The sequence below is a fragment of the Centroberyx affinis genome, unplaced genomic scaffold (genome assembly GCF_046629955.1).
Source record: "Centroberyx affinis isolate AG114_WGS23_722 - 3 ecotype Tasmania unplaced genomic scaffold, CSIRO-AGI_Caff_v1 ptg002544l_1, whole genome shotgun sequence".
NCBI classification, from domain to species: domain Eukaryota; kingdom Metazoa; phylum Chordata; class Actinopteri; order Beryciformes; family Berycidae; genus Centroberyx; species Centroberyx affinis.
In genome coordinates, this window is record NW_027280760.1 from 54,312 (window position 1) to 74,150 (window position 19,839).

Below are 19,839 nucleotides of genomic sequence, written 5' to 3' on the forward strand. Positions count from 1 at the left end.
TGTTGATGATGCAAAGCAGCTATTCGTCCATCCGCTCGCCAGCCTGTCCCTCCACCTCACCCCACCCATCCTCTCCTGGACCCCTATTTTATATCCTGTCAATCACCCTTGTCGCTATGGCAATGTCTTTCCACCACTGTGACCGGTCCCTCTCTCTTTTAGCCGTCTGTCCACTGAGCGGTCGATGCAGCGTAGCCGTAAACACCCACGGGGGCTGTTGGCAGAGATATGGAAGGAAGAGGTGGGCGTGCGTTGTTTGAAGCTCTGTATGTGAGCTCCTGTAGCAGTAGTGTGGTCGAGGGTATAGGGGATATATCCACCACGCATATATAGAGTACGTCCAAATGTTTGAGTGGTGTGGTCACAGCAGAGAGCACATCCATGGGGAGTCAGAGACAAATAGAGAGAGAGATGAATTCAGCCTTTTTCCTCTGGGTTGGCAGGCGGAGGGTCTCGGAAAGGGGTGAGAGAGGGGTTGGAGTGGTTTAGAGGAGTCAGCGGGGTCGGCCTGGCTCAGTGGAGGTGTGTGGTAGACGGGGGTTCAGAGGCTCCGGCGTCAGCGTGGGCCTTCAGAAGGTCAACTATGTCTTGGTGGGAGGCCCCCGTGGCCGCCGACTGGGCTGTCTGGCCGTTCTGGGAGGAAAAACAGAGAGAAAATGTCATCGTTTCACATGAAAGACGTTGCAGTTGCTCTTCTTATCCAGACGGCGGCAGTGTTGTGTTGGTTTGAGCCGTTCCTCTAGAAACCGGACAGAACAGTATGTGCTGCACCTGCCCTGGTACAGGCAATACTATACAGGAGTGTAAGACCTGGGTTCAATATTTGGAAACAGTTCTGTGTGTTTTAGCTTTCTTAGAGAACCAAATGTGTGAGATCTATGTGTGTGTGAGTTGAGTTAATGGCTTAATGTCAGATTTCTCTCTCTTTGTCTACCATCCCAAATAGCTCTGTTTCACATCAAAATGCACATATACAAGGAGTTTATAAGTATATCCATCGAGAAGCTTACTGAATTGCCTCTGTATGCTAGGTCAGTGGTTCTCAACGTGGGGTCTGGGGACCACTAGGGGTCCTTGAGGGGGTTCTAGGGGGTCCCCAGCAAATTGATGAATTGTTAAACTTCACCATTATTTAATTTACAGTAAGTAACACAATTAGAGAATGTAGAAGAATGACTGTTTTGATCATAGTTTCTCTGTTATCTCTCTACCTACAATTCAGATAGTCATGGAATTCTGGACAAAATCATATGTGACAATAAAAATATTTTCAGATCTCATCAAATGGGGGTCCGTGGCTCTAATGTGGACTAAATTAGGGGTCCTTGATATGAAAAAGGTTGAGAATCACTGTGCTAGGTTATATATGGCAGGAAAGTGGAAGAGGGGTATGGTGGCATTCTCAACTTCTTTCCCTATGACAACTGGCCAACTTTGGCCAAATATGTCATTCTCACCAATATGTGAGTGCATTTTGGGACGAACAGGTCTTGCGTTACTTTTCAATCCAACATGCACTGAACTATGAACACCTTATCAGTGCCACAGTGGCTTGTCCCAGGAGCAGCCAGCTATGTCTGCACTCTCAGGCACGCACCAGGACTGGTAAGCCATTTTTTCATATGAAGCAATGCAACTAAACTTAAAAGGAATGCACAGAGTTTTGGGGAGATTGGCCCATTGGTCAGAATTAAGTGATGACAACATAGACACCAAAATCATCCATGTGTCCCCGGTAGACCATTTGTTCTAATGCTCCATGCTAACACTTTAGCATACATTATGTTGAGTGATAGTAGGCAACTAGCATTATCCAAAATAAGAAGACAGACCTTTTAGTACTAAAAAGCTGTTAGTGTTTTTTTTATGAAATGGCTTGCAGATTAATTTTCAATTTTGAAAATGAAATAACAGAGTATAGCTGATGTAGCCAGGTTCATACTTGAACTATTTCAAGTGAGCAATCATGTCTTCATCTGCAGCAGAGTGATTTTTAGTCTCCCTATGGAAACAAAGCAAGTCACGATCCAAAGGTGATTATCAAATCAAAGAAAGCCGAGTCGATACTTGAGGAGAACGAGCTGTCTTGAGAGAACGACCCTCTCAAGGATGCGAGCACAGAGAGACGGGCTGTGTGCTTGACACCACGCCTTCAATTAAAACACACAGCTGTTCATTTTCCCAGCTGATTAAACGGCTCTGTACTGTGGCGCTGTTTGTTATGTGATGCGTCGTTCTCGCAGTGAATCTTGGTGTTTCCTGTTCATTCTTGTCAGCCCAGTCACCATCTTCGGTCGGCAAGTAAACTTCTGGATCTTTATCAGTCTTCCATGCTTTCTAACTTTTGAGATGTAATGCTAGTTGCCTACCAAGGAGTTGACCAACGGGCCGATCCCCCAGAAACTCGGTGTATTCCTCTAACAGTTTACCTTATCGGTGAGGCTGAGGTCACAGCGGCCGGTCTCCAGCAGCAGGCGGGCGATGTGTGTGTGTCCGTGTTCACAGGCGCACATCAGGGCAGTGGAGCCGTCGCGGTCCTGGCCGTTCACGTCTGCGCCGCTGCTCAGCAGCAGCTTCACCATGGCAACGCGGCCGTGGCTCACCGCGAGCATGAGCGCCGTCTGCCCTGCCTAGAGAGAGAGAGAGAGAGAGAGAGAGGGGGAAAGGGAAAGAGAGTGACACAGGGCAGGTGTGAGGGAGAGATGCATGGAGGTATGGACAGAGAGGAATTAAAGGGGAGATGAAGAAGAGGAGGAAGGGGAAGTGGTAAAAAAAAATTCCATGACTTTTCCAAGACTTTTCCATAACTAAACCGGAGTCATGACCTAAAAATATTATTCCTTCCTGGTTTGTTAATGTTGTTTAAACAGGTAAACAATCTGGTTTCTACTATAGTTGGGCTTGCTGCAGGGAAGGGAGCATACAATATATAAGAACAGCTGAAAACCACACTCTGATGCAATTAATGTGTGAAATAAGCTGTAAAATACATTCTGGTGTATTCCTGTAAAGTGACCCATTTATAAATTCTTCCCCGCTGAATTTATCAAATTCACTGTCTGGAAAACACCTCTCGAAATTCCATGATATTCCAGAAATTCCATGACCAGCAGGAACCCTGGTATGAGAAGGTGACAAGTGGACTGTATGGAAGTAGATTTTCTGTGCTTGTGTGTGTGTGTGAGCACATGCATGTGTGTGTGTGTGTGTGTGTGTACCTGGCTGGAGCGTGCGTTGACGTCACCCTTTCTCAGCAGCTGCAGCGCCACCTCCAGATCATCGGGGCTATCTGCAGCCGTCAGAGCAGCCAGCATCACTGCAGTATAGCCTGCCTTGTTCACGTTGTCTGTCTCACATAGACCTGAGCACACACACACACACACACACACACACAAACAGAAAAGACATTCTTTTATTGAGTAATGTTTATTAGAGCAAGAGAGGTGAAAGAATTTTTGTGAGGGTTTGAGTAGGGTTAGACTGATGTATTGAGCCAATATTGGCCTTTTATTAAAAATTCTACATTCATCTGTGACTGTGTATCTGACTCTCACCTGTATCCAGCAGCAGTTTGACAACAGTGAAGTTAGAATGTGACACGCTGTAGTGGAGCGCCGTGTTCCCGTTGCCGTCCGTCAAGTTAACGACGTATGGCAGCAGAGTGGGCGTGGTCAGGCCCACCTGTCGCAGGTACAACGTGACCGTGTCGGCCAGCGAGCTTTTCTGACTGGAAATTTTGAACCACTCCTGGTAGAGCACCAGCAAAACCTGACGCTGAGAGCAGGGGAGGCACAGAGATGATACAAATGAAATAGCTGCCAGGCAGCGGCATTTTTATTGGTCCCTACACACCATTTTTACTGTTTTGCGTGTTGAGCAGTTTGCATTTTCAGCCCATTTTAACTTGAGGAATAGCATTGCAAACTATATGACTCCACTCATTGAAGGCACCGCATTCATCAGCTAAATATGAGACATTTTCCTTAACCACAAAAATGTTTTCACCACTGTTTCAGACAGAGGATTAGAAAGGGAGGCATAATTTGTCAGATACACAGATGGGGTTGATAAAGTGTGTGATGCATGCGCACACACAAACATATGCACACACTGTACTTAAGATTGAGAACCATTTAATGTTATGTCATATCCATGTATTACTTTTTTCCAGTCAAATCAGTATGGAGTACTAAAAAGTACTATAAAGAACGATAATTCATACAGTATATCCACAACTTTGAAGAGTGAACAGCCAAAATAAATCCTTACCATTTCTTTATCGGGGGATGAAACCTCTTCCATGCGGTCCTTTACGTAAACACAAGCATCTATGAAGCCCTGGTCTACCTGCTCCCTGAATACAAAGACCAAAACACACAATCAGGAGCATGTTGTTGGTTTTTTTTTTACCTATCCTGGATAGTTTGTATCAAGAACTTTCACAGTCCAGGAATATCTTTAAGTGAATGCAGATTCAGAGGAAGCCAAAAGAAAAAAAAAAGGATTTTAACCCAATGTGTGCCACATCTGCTCTTTTCATTGTTTTCTTTCCTTATTTGGGGGGTTTAACATGGAAATACCATCAGGTCTGGGTAACATATGGCCAGCTACTTTGGTTCCTGTGTAAGCTCTCTACTGAAAACAAAAGATAAAAGATGCCTTTCCTGCTGCCATAACTTACACACACATCAGTTACAGTCACATTGTTAGCACATGCAAACTGTAATGGCAACAGTTTACATTGATTCACTGCCCAATAATGTCCACAGTGTGCTCATGCATAGCCATCCATCATACACAGTCATACATCCCAGGCTGCACCGAGCCTGAGTGGATCACACTCGGTGCTAGTACCCTCGCTGTAATGTAACACACACACACACACACACACACACGGACACAGACACACACACGGTAATGATCAGACAGGTGCTGAGTGATTCTTTAATATAAGTCCTCCCTTCTCCCATGGGCCCCATCTCCTGTCTGGCCCCTGGGCCCCCAGCCCTGTCCACATACCTGAGACAGATGAGTGACTCAGGAATTAGTCAGTGGCGGGAAGGACAACGCTGCTGGTTATTTGCTTTTTGTCTCAAACCCCTGGCACTTTAGGGAATGAAGTGTGTGTGTGTGTGTGTGTGTGTGAGAGGTCTATATTAAAGTGAGAGAGGCTTATACTGACATGAGTAGGAGCAAGTGTGTGTTTATGTGTGTCTGTGTGAGGCCTATATTAAAGTGTGTATGGAAGCGAGTGTGTGTGTTCTGTGTGTATGTGTGTGAGAGAGAGGCTCATAATAAAGTGTGTGTGTGGCAGCAAGTGTGTGCGTTTTGTGTGTGTGTGTGTGTGAGAGATAGAGAGGGAGAGAGAGGCTTATATTAAAAGTGTGTGTCAGAATGAGTGTGCGTTTATGGGTTTCTGTGTGTTTGTGTGTGTGTGTGTGTGTGTGTGGGTGTGTGTGTGTGGGTGGGAGGCCTATATTGAAGCATCATTCAGCACCTGTCTCATACAGAGCATGTAGGCTGCAGCTGGACACAGACAAAGCACTTGATTGTGTCTGGCTGACATCCATCACACAGTCGACTCTATGGGAGAAATCAGCAACACTACATCATCAGCTTTCTCCCTGTCCGTCTCACCCTGTGGCCTGCTCTTCTTCCATCTCCTGGCTGCCCTCTGGATCCAGCAGGCCTCCTTCACCCTCCTTCTCCCCAGCCACGGCACCTTCTCCCTGGGGTGAGACCTCCGTATCCTTCCCCTGGGTCCCTTCTCCCTCCTGAGGCTCGTCTGCTGGCTGAAGCTCCTTCTCCTTCGCTTCCTCGGGTTCTGGGCTGTTCACCTCCTCCTCCGCCTCCACCTTGGCTTTCTCATCTCCACTGGACTCCTCGCTGGATGTGGACTCATAGCTGGAGGAGGACACACACACACACACACACACACACGTTTGTAAGCACTATACCAGTGAGGACATTAAATTACCTAATTTTAAATCACTAATCTTAACTTTTTAAAAGAATACTCCAAGTTTTTGGGAGATTGGCCCATTGGTGAACTTGCCTGTTAAGTTATGAAAACATAGTCACCAAAATCATCCATGTGTCCCTGGTAGATTGTTTGCTCCGGTGCTCCATGCTAACAGTTTAGCATACATTATGATGAGTGATAGTTAGAGACTAGCATTATCTCAAAAGTGACAAAATGAGAACTTGTAGCAGCTCCACAGCTATGAGATATGAGGCTAAATCTGGCAATTCTGTGTGGATTGTTAAAATGTACATGGAATATGATACAAAAAAGTACTGCTTCGAACAACCAGGGACTACTTTCTCTGTTTCCATTGGAAGGGAACATGGTGAGTGATGGGAGACTGCGTACAGCTAAAAATCAATGCGCAGTGTGGTTGCTCACTTGAAATAGTTCCAAAAAATAAACCTGCTACATCAGCTTTATTGAAAAGCTAAAATTTATGAAATTACAGACCATTAAATAAAAACCACTAAGACCTTTTTACTAATAAAAGGTCAGTTTTTCTTTACATTGGATACTGCTAGTGTCCTACTATGAGTCAACATAGTGTATGCTAAACTGTTAGCATGGAGCACCACAGCTAATGATCTACCAGGGACACATGGATGATTTTGGTGTCTATGTTCTCATCACTTAACAGGTAAGTTGACCAATGAACCAATCTCTCCAAAACTTGATGTGTTCTTTAACCTTAGCCTCTAAATGACTAACTTTTACAACTATCCCACTCCTAACTTCAGCTTAACCTTAAACAGCCTAGTTTTCACGACAGAAAAAACATTGTCACATTTGGAAGATTTTCCTCATGTTTCGTTACTACAAATAAGTATGTGTACAGGCATAGACATGTAACAGACACATAACATAATAACACAACGTCTAAACTGCTAAAACTACTGGGAAAGCATTGAAGTCAACATGGGCAAAGGCTAGATAAATAAGAACAGGTCATTCCCTTTTATAACACAAACGTGACATGAAAGGGATGCTTGTGTAATACAACCTTGGCCCATACATCCAACACATCCTTCACACAGACAAACTTACATACACAAATACATGGGCATGTTTACACACACACACACACACATGCAACCTTGGACAAAACCCAACCTTGTTCACAGAAGAAGGGTAATGATATAATTAGTGCTCTATGGAGGTCGTTTAAGTTGTGTGTGTGTGTATGTGTGTATGTGTGTGTGTGTGTGTGTGTGTGTGTGTGTGTGTGTGCGTGTGTGCGTGTGTGTATGTGTGTGTGTGTGTGTGATCATTGGGGTATATCATGAAGGAACCTCTGTGGGACCCGCGATCAGATAGGTATTGAATGCCACCAATTCATGCTTATTTATGGCCCCACACACACACACACACACTGCGTGGAGCGTTCAGGGGCCACAACATTCTCAGGATTCCAGAGGAGCTTAAGGGAGAGCAAAGATAGGCTATATGACCACAAATTTGTGTGTGTGTGTGTGTGTGTGGTTTGTACTGAGGGACAAGGAGATCATGGACAGATCATCTAAAGAGGAGAAAAACAAACAAAAGCCCACTTCCTGGTTTGGGCAGCAACGTGATGTTGTTAGTGAAAATATTCTTGTCTATGAACCGAAATATGTTCAATTTCTTTTCAAGTAGAACAGCATAAAATAGAATAGAATAGATATTTATTGTCCACATCAAGGGGAAACTTTTTAGCTTCACCAGCAAAATCAAATATGACAAACCAGATACAGACCATCTTATAAGACGAGGTCCTTGCAATAACTGTCAATAGTAATTCATCATCAGTTTAGGAGAATAATTAGGAGAATAATTGCATTATGGGATGCAAAGGAAGTCTGTATACTTACTACATCTTTGCATGAGAAACAGATCTATAATCAAAATGAGTTTCTTTGCCTCTGGAAAAAGATCAAAGTGCAGACTGCAGCATAAATCTCCCCCTCAGATATACATCACAGTGAAAGCATTCAGTCCTGAATCAAAATATGTCATTCATGACAGTGAGTGGTGAAGCAGGCTGGAGTGGCTGCTGTGTCTTTTGGCAACAGCTCCTCTAACTCTCTCATCTTTCTTCCTCCCCCCACTCTCCTCACTACATACTACTGAAATATATAGAAATGGACAGTCATTCTTGTAAATGACTTTGGGTTTCATTTGTATGTATCTTGACAAAAACTGTACACTGATGTAAACAAGACTTTATTGTGAATTGAAATACCCGGTTCAATAAAGTTTAAATAAAAATAAAATACCTATAGTGACTTTTCCATATGATAAGATGTGATATCATTTTTCAGAGTGCTTTGAGAGAGCTTGTCGTCAGCTTGAGACTGTTTCTGGTGGGTCGCCACATGTTAATATTACTAATATGACAAATCCTCAACTAAGGCACAATATACTTGATTTAGGGCCCAGCTGAAAAAAACTGAAGAACCATCACTTTACACTTTTACACTCTAACAGACAAAAAAACAGGATTAGTTGCTCAATAAAAGGATTTGGATTGCCTTGCACTCCCCCTTTCCCCCTCAACACTGTTTATTTAGTTTTAAACAAAACCCAGAGAAAGTGTGTATAGTTCCCCATGTCTCCTCCCCCCAGAAAAACAGATCCTTGAATGTTTTTAAGGTAAAGCTCCAGGATGAAAAATAGCCTACAGATAGCGGTCTGAACCTCATCTTCAAATAGTACGCTGCAGCACAGAAAGTGTGTGTATCCCTTCCAGAATAGTTCCCTCCCTAAGAAAACATCCACTAAAACATCCTAAAAACGAGCCCCGGCGCTCATGGAGAAACTCCAAGATGAAAGAGAAGTTGTTTGTGAGTTTCCCTCTGAGGCGGCGTGGAAAACACAACCAATGAGCTGACAAACTGTTTGGCTGCTGTTGCTTTGATAAGAGAGGTGGATCACTGTCAGGCCCAAGTGTGGAAGGCTGAGGTAATTACTATGTGTGTGTGTGTGTGTGTGTGTGTGTGTGTGCGTGCGTGTGTGTGCATACAAGTGTTGTATACTAAGTGCAGCGCCAGGCAGCTAACTAGCATCAGGCCAGCCAGAACAAATAATCTCCCTGCCTAGAGACACGCTTTTGTTCTTTCAACCACCACCATCTGCTAACTTAGAACTCATCAGCTTCACACACGCACATACACACACTGCATCAGGCACTATCAAGCACACACACACACACACACACACACACACACAGACACGCATGCACAGTAGCAGAGGTGGGGTCAGATTCGGGGCAGTGTGTCTATGAAGTAGTCTAGATGACAGACAGTAGGTGGTAGAGTTGTGAGACACAGCTGGGCTCAATTCACTTTCAGTATCATCAAATCAGGCAGGTTTGTTTTTGTTTTTTTTAAATTATAAATTCAACAAACATTTGCCATGTGACAGCTGAATGTTCTATTAATAACAAATGCACCGTACATTTTTATTTTGAATTGATGGGAATCTGGAAATTCATGGACTCTACGCTGGTGTAAACTGGTATAAGCAAACTTGTGTCCATGATCATGCTTATATCCTCAGAGACTATTAATTCTCTAGTTAGCTATGGATTGTAGGGAAAATGTAATGAAGAACAAAACTTTACCTGCCTATCCCCCGTACTGAATATGAACAAATTGCCTACTACTGAAGACTACACAGGTACTGTAAATAGATCAGAACATATCTGGGTTAAAAGATGACCTGGATACATTTTGCATATACTTAAAAAAAGAATTGAGGATGGCTTGATTTATCTTTATTCGTGAATAAAATGCCTACATTTGAGGCTGTCTAATTATCTGGAAACATAAGCAAACTACATGCTGCAGTCCTTCAAATTGCTCCATTGCTACAGACAATACATGACTAGACATCCAAGGACCCATATCCAACACTCATGCACTGAAAACCCAAGACAATGCCTGTGTTAAATTATTTTCTGCACACTTTCTGTTGTGCATTTTCCACAGAAGAAGAACCACAGATGCAGGTATCATTTGACATACATCCAAGGATTACCTGCAGTCATTTTCCACACTTTCCTGGCTAACTGGCTAATCCTTCTGAAGCCCCTTTGGAGAATGTAACACATTAAACCTGACAACTCTGAAAAGGAAAGATATGTAATCCCTGTTTTATATATATATATATATAATTTGTCAAATTAAATCCAAATAAATTAGAATATGATGTTTCATAACTTGTGGATGTCTACAACTGATGCCTAAGGGTTAATTCTTCTTTAGAAATACAAAATTCACAAAAACAGACAGCTGCACATACAAATATAGATCACATGGAGAGTGGATGCTGATTAAAAAGAGGACTTTACCCTCCATTCACGCCAACAAATTTCAGGTTTTTCTTGGCTCCCCCGTTCCCCTGCTTGTCAGCAACGCCATTTTTCTTCATAATGGATTTGAGACCTGGCGGAGAGGAGAGACAGACAGAAAGAGAGATGAAAAGGGAGAAAGAGAAAGAGTCATCAGATTCCTGTGGAGTCTGTGTGTGTGTGTGTGTGTGTGTGTGTGTGTGTGCACTCACAATGTCAGAAAATGCACAAACAAATCAAAGCTGTTTTTCAAATTCATTCATAAAGATCAGATGTTGCAAGGCCGCATCTCTGAACATCCACACTTTGCCAAAAAAGTCGCTTAGTCGTCTGCTGTGCTTCTCATCTTTTAACATGCACATTGTGAATGGATTGAGACTGTGAAATTCAATCAGTTACTGCATCCTCACATGAAAAACAATTAAAATATTTTTAGGTGCACATGATTGTTAGTGCCAGACATTTAATCAGCCTCAAAGGCAGACACATCAGTTGCAAGATAAATCAAGATGATGAACTACTAGTTTGCCTGGATCTGGATGGGATATCTGGATGTAGATAAGAGCATGAGCTAAATGCAGAAAATATAAATGTGCTGTAATAACTGGCTGTGTAATTATACAACAGCCCCTTCCAAAGCTTATCCACCCACCTAGAGAGGCACAGATACTGATACATATCCAAAAATCAACGCAAAGCAATTCTGTCTCTTTCACACATACTAGAAGGATGTGAGATCTCAGTAAAGATGCAACACATTTTCTCCACCATTTGTATCAAATGAAGACAAACAAATGGTCTGTAGTTTTCAGTAGAAGTAGATCAGATTGGTATTGGCAGCTCTAGTGAGACACACAGCAGTAATCGTTTGCACCTGATGGCTGTATATCAGTTTAACCGTGTTTGTGTGTGTTTATGTGTGTATGTGTTCCTTGTGCAGGTGGAGATGTCTGCCTGCCTGTCTCTATGTGTGTGCCTGTCTCCGTGTGTGTGCATGTGTGTGTATGTCTGTGCGAAAACATAGCGGGCCTGGAAGACATTGCGGAACCTCTGGATGCAATTACAAGCCAGCAGAGCTCATCAAATGGTGTGGAAACCCTGTGTTGGCGCAGAAATGGGCTGCTGGGGCCCCATCTGTACATTCCATACAGAGACCCTAATGGGACCAGTGTGAGTAAACAATACCACACAGTCGAGAAAAAAGAGCATTCTTAATAAGAGTGCACAGTGAAAATGAGTTATTAACATGGGTACATGAAGTATTAAAGCACCACACAGATGTTATTATATGATGACCATTAAAAAATGAGTGCAGAAGGACTCCAAAGAGCTTTTACACCCACTGTTTTTTCATGAAAAGACCAATGTGCCAATATGAACTGGGTAAACATTCACCCAGCCATCCTAATATGTCAGGAGTAATGAGGCTGATAGGTTGATTGTTGGGTTTATTTTATTATGTACAACCGTGAAGGGTGTGGAGAAAAGCCAAGGATTCCCAAGGAGCTCAAAACACTAGAAAAATAAGGAGAGGGCAGCCAATTTTAATGCAAAAACAACACTATTTATTCAACAGTCACAGATGAAAATACGTACATAAACCGCGGAACAGTAAATAGGGCTACAACACATGCACACTTCAGGCAATGTATTGTAAGTGGATACACTCTTCGCCCCTCTACTGTTCCACGGCCTGTGTATGCATTTTCATCTTTGCTTCTGTTACAGTAGCTTGAATAAATACTGTTCTTTCTGCATTGGAGGCGGATGCCCTCTCTTTATTTTTCTATTTTACTTTATTATGACCTGAAAAAGACGTGTTTTAATCTATACGCCTACATACTGTATGTCCTCAACTACATAATCACACACTGCTGGGCACAAGACACCTCAGTTTTGGTGTGATTACATGACAGTGGGTTGCCTATCATGAAAAGCAACTGGATAGATTGAGAATTGTGGTTCCTCTGAATGGTAATGTAGGGCAGTAAGCCTTATTGACAACATACAACCTTGACATTATTGGGCCTACTTGCGTATTTAACTGTCCTATAATTGATTCTGCATGGGCTCCTATGCTCCCTCCCCTTGGCTCCTAGCCCAGTATGGCTGTCTCAGTGGCCCCTCTGACAGCAGGCCCGGAGCGGAGGCTCTCGAATGTTTTATGTCAAGGACACAACACTAGATGTTTCTTTGGGCCACAAACCACCAGCTGAGAAGATGTTGACCCAGGGACCACCATCTAAGATGAATTGTGCTTTCAGATGTGAGTCAGTGAGATAACAGTGGGGAGAGGGAAAGATAGATTTAGATTTAGATTGGATTTGGCATTTTAATACATCCTCTTGCTAACTTCTAGTAAATCAAACAGTAGTGTAATGTAACCTTTCCTCATTTTGTCAGAAACCCCTTGAGATGTTCCCAGCTTCTCTGGAAGTCTCCAAACCCCAATTTGAGTCTTTCATGAGTAGCATTGTAATGACATGATACAGAGGGGAGAGTTAGTGTTCATCAATGCAACACTAGTGGTTTCTGTTTCCAATATGTGTAGGATTGGAACACTGTTGTAAGTCAAGGTAATTGAAGCCAGACTGGGAATCTCAGATGTCAAAGACGCAGACAGCAACCACACTGAAACAGTGAGAATAATACATGACAATCGTAAATACATGCAAGAACGCATATAAATCTAGGGCACACACACACACACACACTTACACAAGCACATTCGTATTCCCCACTGAACGTAAAATGAACTTTGAACATAAAATAAATGTGATGGCAGAGTGATTCTGTACTTTAGCTCCTGGGCCATAACCAGAACAAGGAGACATCAAGGGAAGGAACAAAGGCATATCTGATGTGTTTGTGAGGGTGTATGCATGAGTGTCCGTGCAACTATATACTGTACGTGTGTGCTTGCATATGTGTGTGCACATGCCTGTGTGTGTGTGTATGTGTGTGTGTGTGTAGCCATAATGTGTGAGGCAAGAAATATATATTTGATGTGCTCCTGGAGGCCATCCAACCATGTCATTTAGCCTGTGCTCAGCAACACGTGTTGTTCCACCTCTGCTCATGTCAGCCAATAACTATGTTCAACTCGAGGGGCCCTTGGCCTATCCAAGTCAATACAGCCACTCTGTGATATGAAACACAGCAGACATGTAGAAGGCTGTGCTGCCAGGGCAGGCGGCCTGAAGCTTAATATCACGATACAGCTAGATGCAAACTAGCAGACATGGACCTGTGGAACCAAGTAATGAAACACTGTATTTCATTGTTTTGTTTTTCATTGGCCAGTGCTACTATCTGTCATGCCTTACCTCTGGCATATCTTACCCAATTTACTGTAATTCAAGGCAGGCTGACAATAAAACTAAACTAAACTTATGCTTGTGTATGTGTTCAACTACAGTACCTAGAGCTCTGCCAAGAGAGGCTCCATAATGACAAAAATAATAAAATAGAGATGGGCTTGTGGAATTATGCCTTGGCCCCTGCAATGTTGGCACAGTCTCAGAAGAAGATACCACAGCAGAGTGGTTTAAGGGGAATCAACAAAGAAAATATAGCAGACAAAGATAACACAGAGTGATGAATAGTGAGGCAAGGCAGACAATTCCCTTTCGGTCAGACCACTGAAAATAATGGTAGAGTATTAGTGGGGATGGTAGAGCATGAGGGAGAAATAACATGAAAAACTGACATTCTTTTATTTGAACTGAGAAGTCAAACTGAGACCTAGTTACAGACATTTAAAGTGCTCAGGGTATTTTGCATTCTGTTACATCATGTCTCAATGCACTTTTAATCAAGAAACACTTTCATCATAAAGTTTAAACCATTTATTGGAACAAATGGTTATACAGTTATGTTTAGCTTTAAAGACTGCCCTCTTCAGAGTGCACCATGCAGAAACCCAAGCAAGTCTGCTAAATGGAGAACAAACAATACTCAGCCCATCCCCACCCCCATGCCTGCATGGAGCCAAGTACACACTATTCCTCATGTTGATACGCTACTGTCGACAGAAGTGTCACAAGCCATGATCAGACAGCATAACATACAGAGTAGAAAGCATCTCTAAATAATAGAATAGGACCAATGTGGTTTCAGGCTGGGGTGGTGGAGGGAAGCTTCAGCACAGTTACAGTGACCAAGAAGCAGGCCAGCTTAAATAGACCACCTTATTGTCAGTGTTTGATTGTGAGTGTCTTGGATCAGCAGACACGCGTGTTGGTGTGCAAGGGTGAGCGCTCTGCCTGAACTACTGCAAAGCTCCATAGAGGAGACACCATCAATCTCTGCCAGTCTCCTCATCTGTGCTGTGCTACTTATTTGGCTGTCTCTGTAAGCCTTCTTGTACAAGAGAGAGAAGTAAGGATGGCAAGATGAATATTCAAGTCCACATAGTTGGACATTTCCATATTAATCGGTGATGTGAGGCTGCTGGCAGAGAATCAGAAGGGACATGGTATAATGAAGTGGCAAGGAGAATATCAACTAAGGGGATATATCATGATCCTCTGTGAGGGATTATTTCAATGGATATAAAAGTGGAACAGATTTACACTCATGAAGTCCGATTGGTTGGTAGGTATCAGATAGCTAGATAGCTAGATAGATAGATAGATAGATAGATAGATAGATAGATAGATAGTCAAAAGCTTAGCACCAGTGTATAATGTGGTTCTAACTGAACCACAGGCCTACCTTGTTCCTGCTGTTTGCTGGCTGCTGCAGCTTTCTGGCCTGGGGAGTAGAAGGCAGAGAGGACACTGAGGGAGCTGACCAGCTGACTCTGAATAGAGCTCATCTTGGAAGGGCCTGGTTTCCCTGCTGGTTTCCCTGCTGGTTTCCCTGCTGGTTTCCCTGTTGGTTTCCCTGTTGCTGCTGCTGCTGGGGCTGCTTTCCCCACAGGCTTGGCTGATGCTCCTTTCCCTGCCCCTGCTCTTTTCCCTGCAGTCTGTTTCTGTGTGCTGGGGCTCTCCTGCTGGCTGGCCGTCTGCTGAGCTCCAGAGCTGCTCCCCAGCTGTGCCCACTGCTCTCCCAGAAGCCCTGTTAGCCGAGTTACGACTTGACCCAGAGCCGCGGGCGAGGTTGCCGACTCACTGGAGCCTCTGCGAGGAGGTTGGGCCTCGCCTGGGTCCCGACGCGGGGCCTGGGCTTCACCTGAACCATGACGCTGGGCTGCGTCACTGGAGTCTCTTCGAAGAGGTTGTGACTCACTAGAGCCTCGGCGTGGGGGTTGAGTCTCACTGGAACCCCTACGAGGGCCCTGAGACTGAGGCTGGGCCTCACTTGACCCCTGGCGGGCAGAGCGGGCCTGGACTTCACCTGATCCACGACAAGGGGGTTGTGATTCACTGGATCCCCTGCGTGGAGTTTTGAGCTCTTTGGAGTCCCGGCGAGTTGCAGGGGTCTGGGACTGGGACTGGGTTTGAATTGTTTGGGACTCGGTTTGGGTTTCACTGGACCCTGGAGATGGGGCCTGAGGCTCGGCTTGAGTCAGAACCTGAGGCTGTGGTTGTGACTGGCCCTCGCTAGATACCCCAGGAGGCTTCTGGGCTGGGGCACGGTCCTCAGCCTGAGACGGAGTCTCGACTTGAGGTGATGTCTGTGGTTCGGACAGCTGGACTTGGGTCTCACTGGACCCCCCACTAGTATGCTGGGGTGGGGCTTGAGCCTGGGGCTGCGATGGGGCCTTTGCCTGAGCCTGAGGCTGGGTTTTTGTCTGGGGCTGGGACTGCTTGGGTTGAGTTTCGCTGGATCCCCTACGAGGACGCATGGGTGGAGCCTGAAGCTGAGGCAGGGAAGGCTGGGACTGCTCAGTTGTGGGCTTCCGGCCTCTCTGAGGTCTTACTGGAGCCACTGTCTTCACAGCTGAATCCTCTGCTGCTACTACAACACTGTCAGTGACCACAGTCTCTTTGGTCACAATGCTCACAGTCTTACTGTCTGCTGCTGTTTGTTGCTTTTCTACAGTTTCCAATGCAACTTGCTCTGTTTCAGCAGTTTCCGTCACTACACTCTTTGGAGGCATAATTTCTTGTGTTTCTGCATCACTCTGTGCAGTGCTCTCTTTAATCTTAGATTCGGACTCTCTATTTTCTCCTGTCGCAGCAACTTGCAAATTGGTGTCCCCTTCATCTTGGGCCACACTGTCTGGAACTAAACTTTGTTTGACTACACTTTCTATAATTGCAACTGAACTCTCTGTGACTACATCTTTTGTGACCACACTTTCACTGTCTGCACTATCTCTTTCAATTCTTTCATCAGCAGTCTTATCTTCCATTCTTTCAGTGTCCACAATATCTGTGTCCTCTACTCTTTGGGTGCTTCCACTTTCTCTGACTTGACTCTCTACTGCTACATTTCTGGCTGGATTGTTGTCATGCCGTCTGTCTATCTCTGTCTCGGTCTGCTGGTCTGTCCTCTGTGCTGCCTCTGTCTCCGTCACCCTGTCCACAGTGTCCACCCTCTCTGTCTCTGTCCCCTGGTCTACACTGCTGGCCCTCGGCCTCATTGGATGATCTGTCGCTGTCTCTCCTTCTGTCTCTGTGACTTGGTTAACCCTATCTGCCACTGGTGTCTCGGTCATCTGATCCTGAGTATTAACCCTCTCAGTTTCTGTGCCCCGATCCATGCTGTTGGCTCTCGGTCTTGCTGGGCCCATAGCAGCCGCCTCTGCCCCCATCTCTGTCACCTGGTCATGCGTGTCAACTCTCTCTGTCACTGTTCCTTGATCTACACTCCCAGTCCTTGCTCTGGGTACACACACTTCAATACAGATTTTCTCTGTGTCTGTTCCCTGATCTACAGTACCAGGCAACTCTGTCCCTGTCTCCTGGTTGGCAAAGTCTACTTTCTCTGTCTCCGTCCCCCTGTCCATGCTCTCTCTCCTTGACCTGCTCTCTCTCTCTGTAGTACAAACCTCCACTCTCATTCCCTCACTCAATTGTAGTATCTTCTCCTCTTTCAGCTTATTCTCTTCCACTTGTTCTTTCAAAAGGTTGTTAGTTCTATCCAGCTCTTGGCTAGCCTGGGTTAGTTTAGCTTCCAGTATTGATAGCTTGTCCTGCAGCTGCTGGACACTACCTAGGTCCTCATCACTACTGATTTGATAATGTTTTCCATCTTCCACTGCATTAGCATCTTGAATACTGCTGACTCCCTCAACGTGTTTCATAGCTACTTTAAGTGATGTTAATTCCTGTGCTGTAATCTCCTGTGATAGCTTTTTCGCTGCATGCTCTAATGGATTCTCTAATGTCACTTTTTGTCTGTCTGATTTTTCTGACGGCTGTGTTTGTCTCTCCCATTCCTGCTCTGAGAGCCCACCCACTTCTCCCTGTGCTAAGGAACTCTTTACAGATTCATGATGCATCTCTCTCTCTATCTGTAACACTCTGCTTCTTTCTGTTATGCCTTGTTTCTCCTTCCCTGTTGCCTGCTCCACTGGCACATAGCCTGAAGCTTCGGAACCACCCTTGGGTTGAGTTATCAGAGCTGAGTTCAACCCTCCTGGAGGTCTGTCTCCTTGTGGCTGAGTGTGTGTCCCAGCATCAGAACTCGGGGCCGGGATAGAGGATGAGGTGGAGGCCTGGGCTTGGGCCTGGGCTTGGGCCTGGGCTTGGGCCTGGGCTTGGGCCTGGGCTTGGGCCTGGGCTTTGGCCTGGGCTTTGGCCTGGGCTTTGGCCTGGGCTTGGAGCTGAAGTAGTAGCTGCTCCCTTTCCTCTCTCAGCGAGCAGATCTGAGCCTTGAGTTCTGGGATGGTTTTGACCTGCTCCTCCAGCTCTCTCACCCGCTTCAGTGCCACTGTGATCTGCTGGTGAAGTCCTGTCCGGTCCTGGGGAACACACCGTCTCTCTGTTATGTCCGGTGAAGCACGGAACACGTTCTCTGATGAACCATTCTCTGGCGTTCCCACCACCCGGTCTGGACTGCTAGAGTCAGAACCTTTTCGGTGCTGTAGGGTGATGGGCATGCTAGAGGCTCGGAGCAGGTTTGGCCGACCCTGAATCCCCACGGGCTTCTCTTCCAGTCCCCGAGCCCCAGCGCCAACTTCTTCTCTGGGCTTGGCTGAAACATAGCCGCCCCCCTGGCTGGTTGTCCCCCTGCTGGACGTCCCTCCATCACTGGGTCTAAAGTCAAATATCTGTTGGACCTCCGTCACCCGCGATTTGGGCTTGGGTCCCAGGGTGGAAGTCCCAGACCAAGTGCTTTCCTTGGGGGCAGGCCTGGCCCCATGCCCAGGGAGGCTGAAATTCCTGGGCAGAGTGCTGAATTTAGGGGGGCCCTTGACCCTGCGCTGGATGTGCACCCTCTTGATGGTGTTGCCTTTCTCGATATCGTCAACATATTTGAGGAAGTCCAGGTCCAGGTGGAAGCCATATGGGGTCTCCACTGAGTAGGGCAGCTGCTTCCTCTGAACTCCTCCCTCACCGGCCTTGGACGGAAAGCCGTTGGCTGTAAGAAATGAACATCACAATCAATCAATCAATCAATCAATCAATCAATAAATCAATCAATCAAATACCACTACAACTAATTCCACCATTTCTCCTCCTCCTCCTCCTACTCCTACTACTACTAATAATAATAATAGTAGTAATAGTAGTAGTAGTAATAAAAATAACAATAAATCCATCAGATATACAATTGCAATAATCAGATCAGATTAATAATCATAACTTTCAATCACTCTGTCAAAACAGCTCACATTTCTATTACCTCAGACAACACAACTTTACAAATGAACATGAACCGGATCACAGATTATTTTTATCAGCATTATTATTCACATTCACCCCCTTGCACAGACAGGCTGTACTGTGCTGCACACATGGTGCTTCATTATGTAAAACCATATCACTTACTGGGATGTAATTATCATGCAGTGATTGCGCTAAAACAAACTCATCGGTATGCAAAACGCTGCTCATGCTGTGTCAACTTATGAATACAGTATGAGACAGGGGGCGGTTATCACCAGGAGGAACTTTGCCTACATTTGGCCTCATACAGGATCAGGAAGTCAGATGTTTAACCCTTCATGGCATAGATTTGATCATGTAATGGCTGTACGAGCAGGGAAAAATATGATTACATATGACTAGTCCCTTTTCATACAGCCACGGGAAGATCAGATCTGTGCCACAAAGAATTAAAAGTGAGATTCTTTGTGCTTGTGTAAATGCAGTCTCAATGATCCTCACCACTTTTCTTGTCCATCATTGGAGGTGGAGTTCACGGTCATCGACTTGTGTTTGGTACAGTTAGAGCTGGCAGCCTAGATAAGAGAGAAATGAGAGAGTTGTGTGAGAAACTGAAATAACGGCCATTATCACCACCTGGACAGAACTCAGCCCTCCATTCTAGAGGAGAGTAAATATTTGTGTCATTAATGTTTTGGAGGAATTGGAGGAAAATGACAGAGCCGTGAGAGCAAATGAAATGAGGAAAATAGAGTCTGACT

At 44.9% G+C, this 19,839-nt stretch overlaps 1 protein-coding gene across 1 annotated transcript; it reads right to left on the reverse strand.

The window, feature by feature from the left end:
* Positions 1–513: 513 nt before the first annotated feature.
* On the reverse strand, positions 514–19,598 carry LOC139656819 (KN motif and ankyrin repeat domains 1-like). The gene is made up of 12 exons (XM_071534443.1): positions 19,580–19,598; positions 18,061–18,830; positions 17,827–17,976; positions 15,072–17,685; positions 10,356–10,449; positions 6,431–6,433; positions 5,638–5,904; positions 4,270–4,354; positions 3,555–3,774; positions 3,219–3,361; positions 2,430–2,630; positions 514–633 (listed from the first exon to the last, which is right to left on the reverse strand). The coding sequence occupies exons 1-12, from the start codon at positions 19,596–19,598 to the stop codon at positions 514–516; spliced, it is 4,686 nt and encodes a 1,561-aa protein (XP_071390544.1).
* Positions 19,599–19,839: the final 241 nt, after the last annotated feature.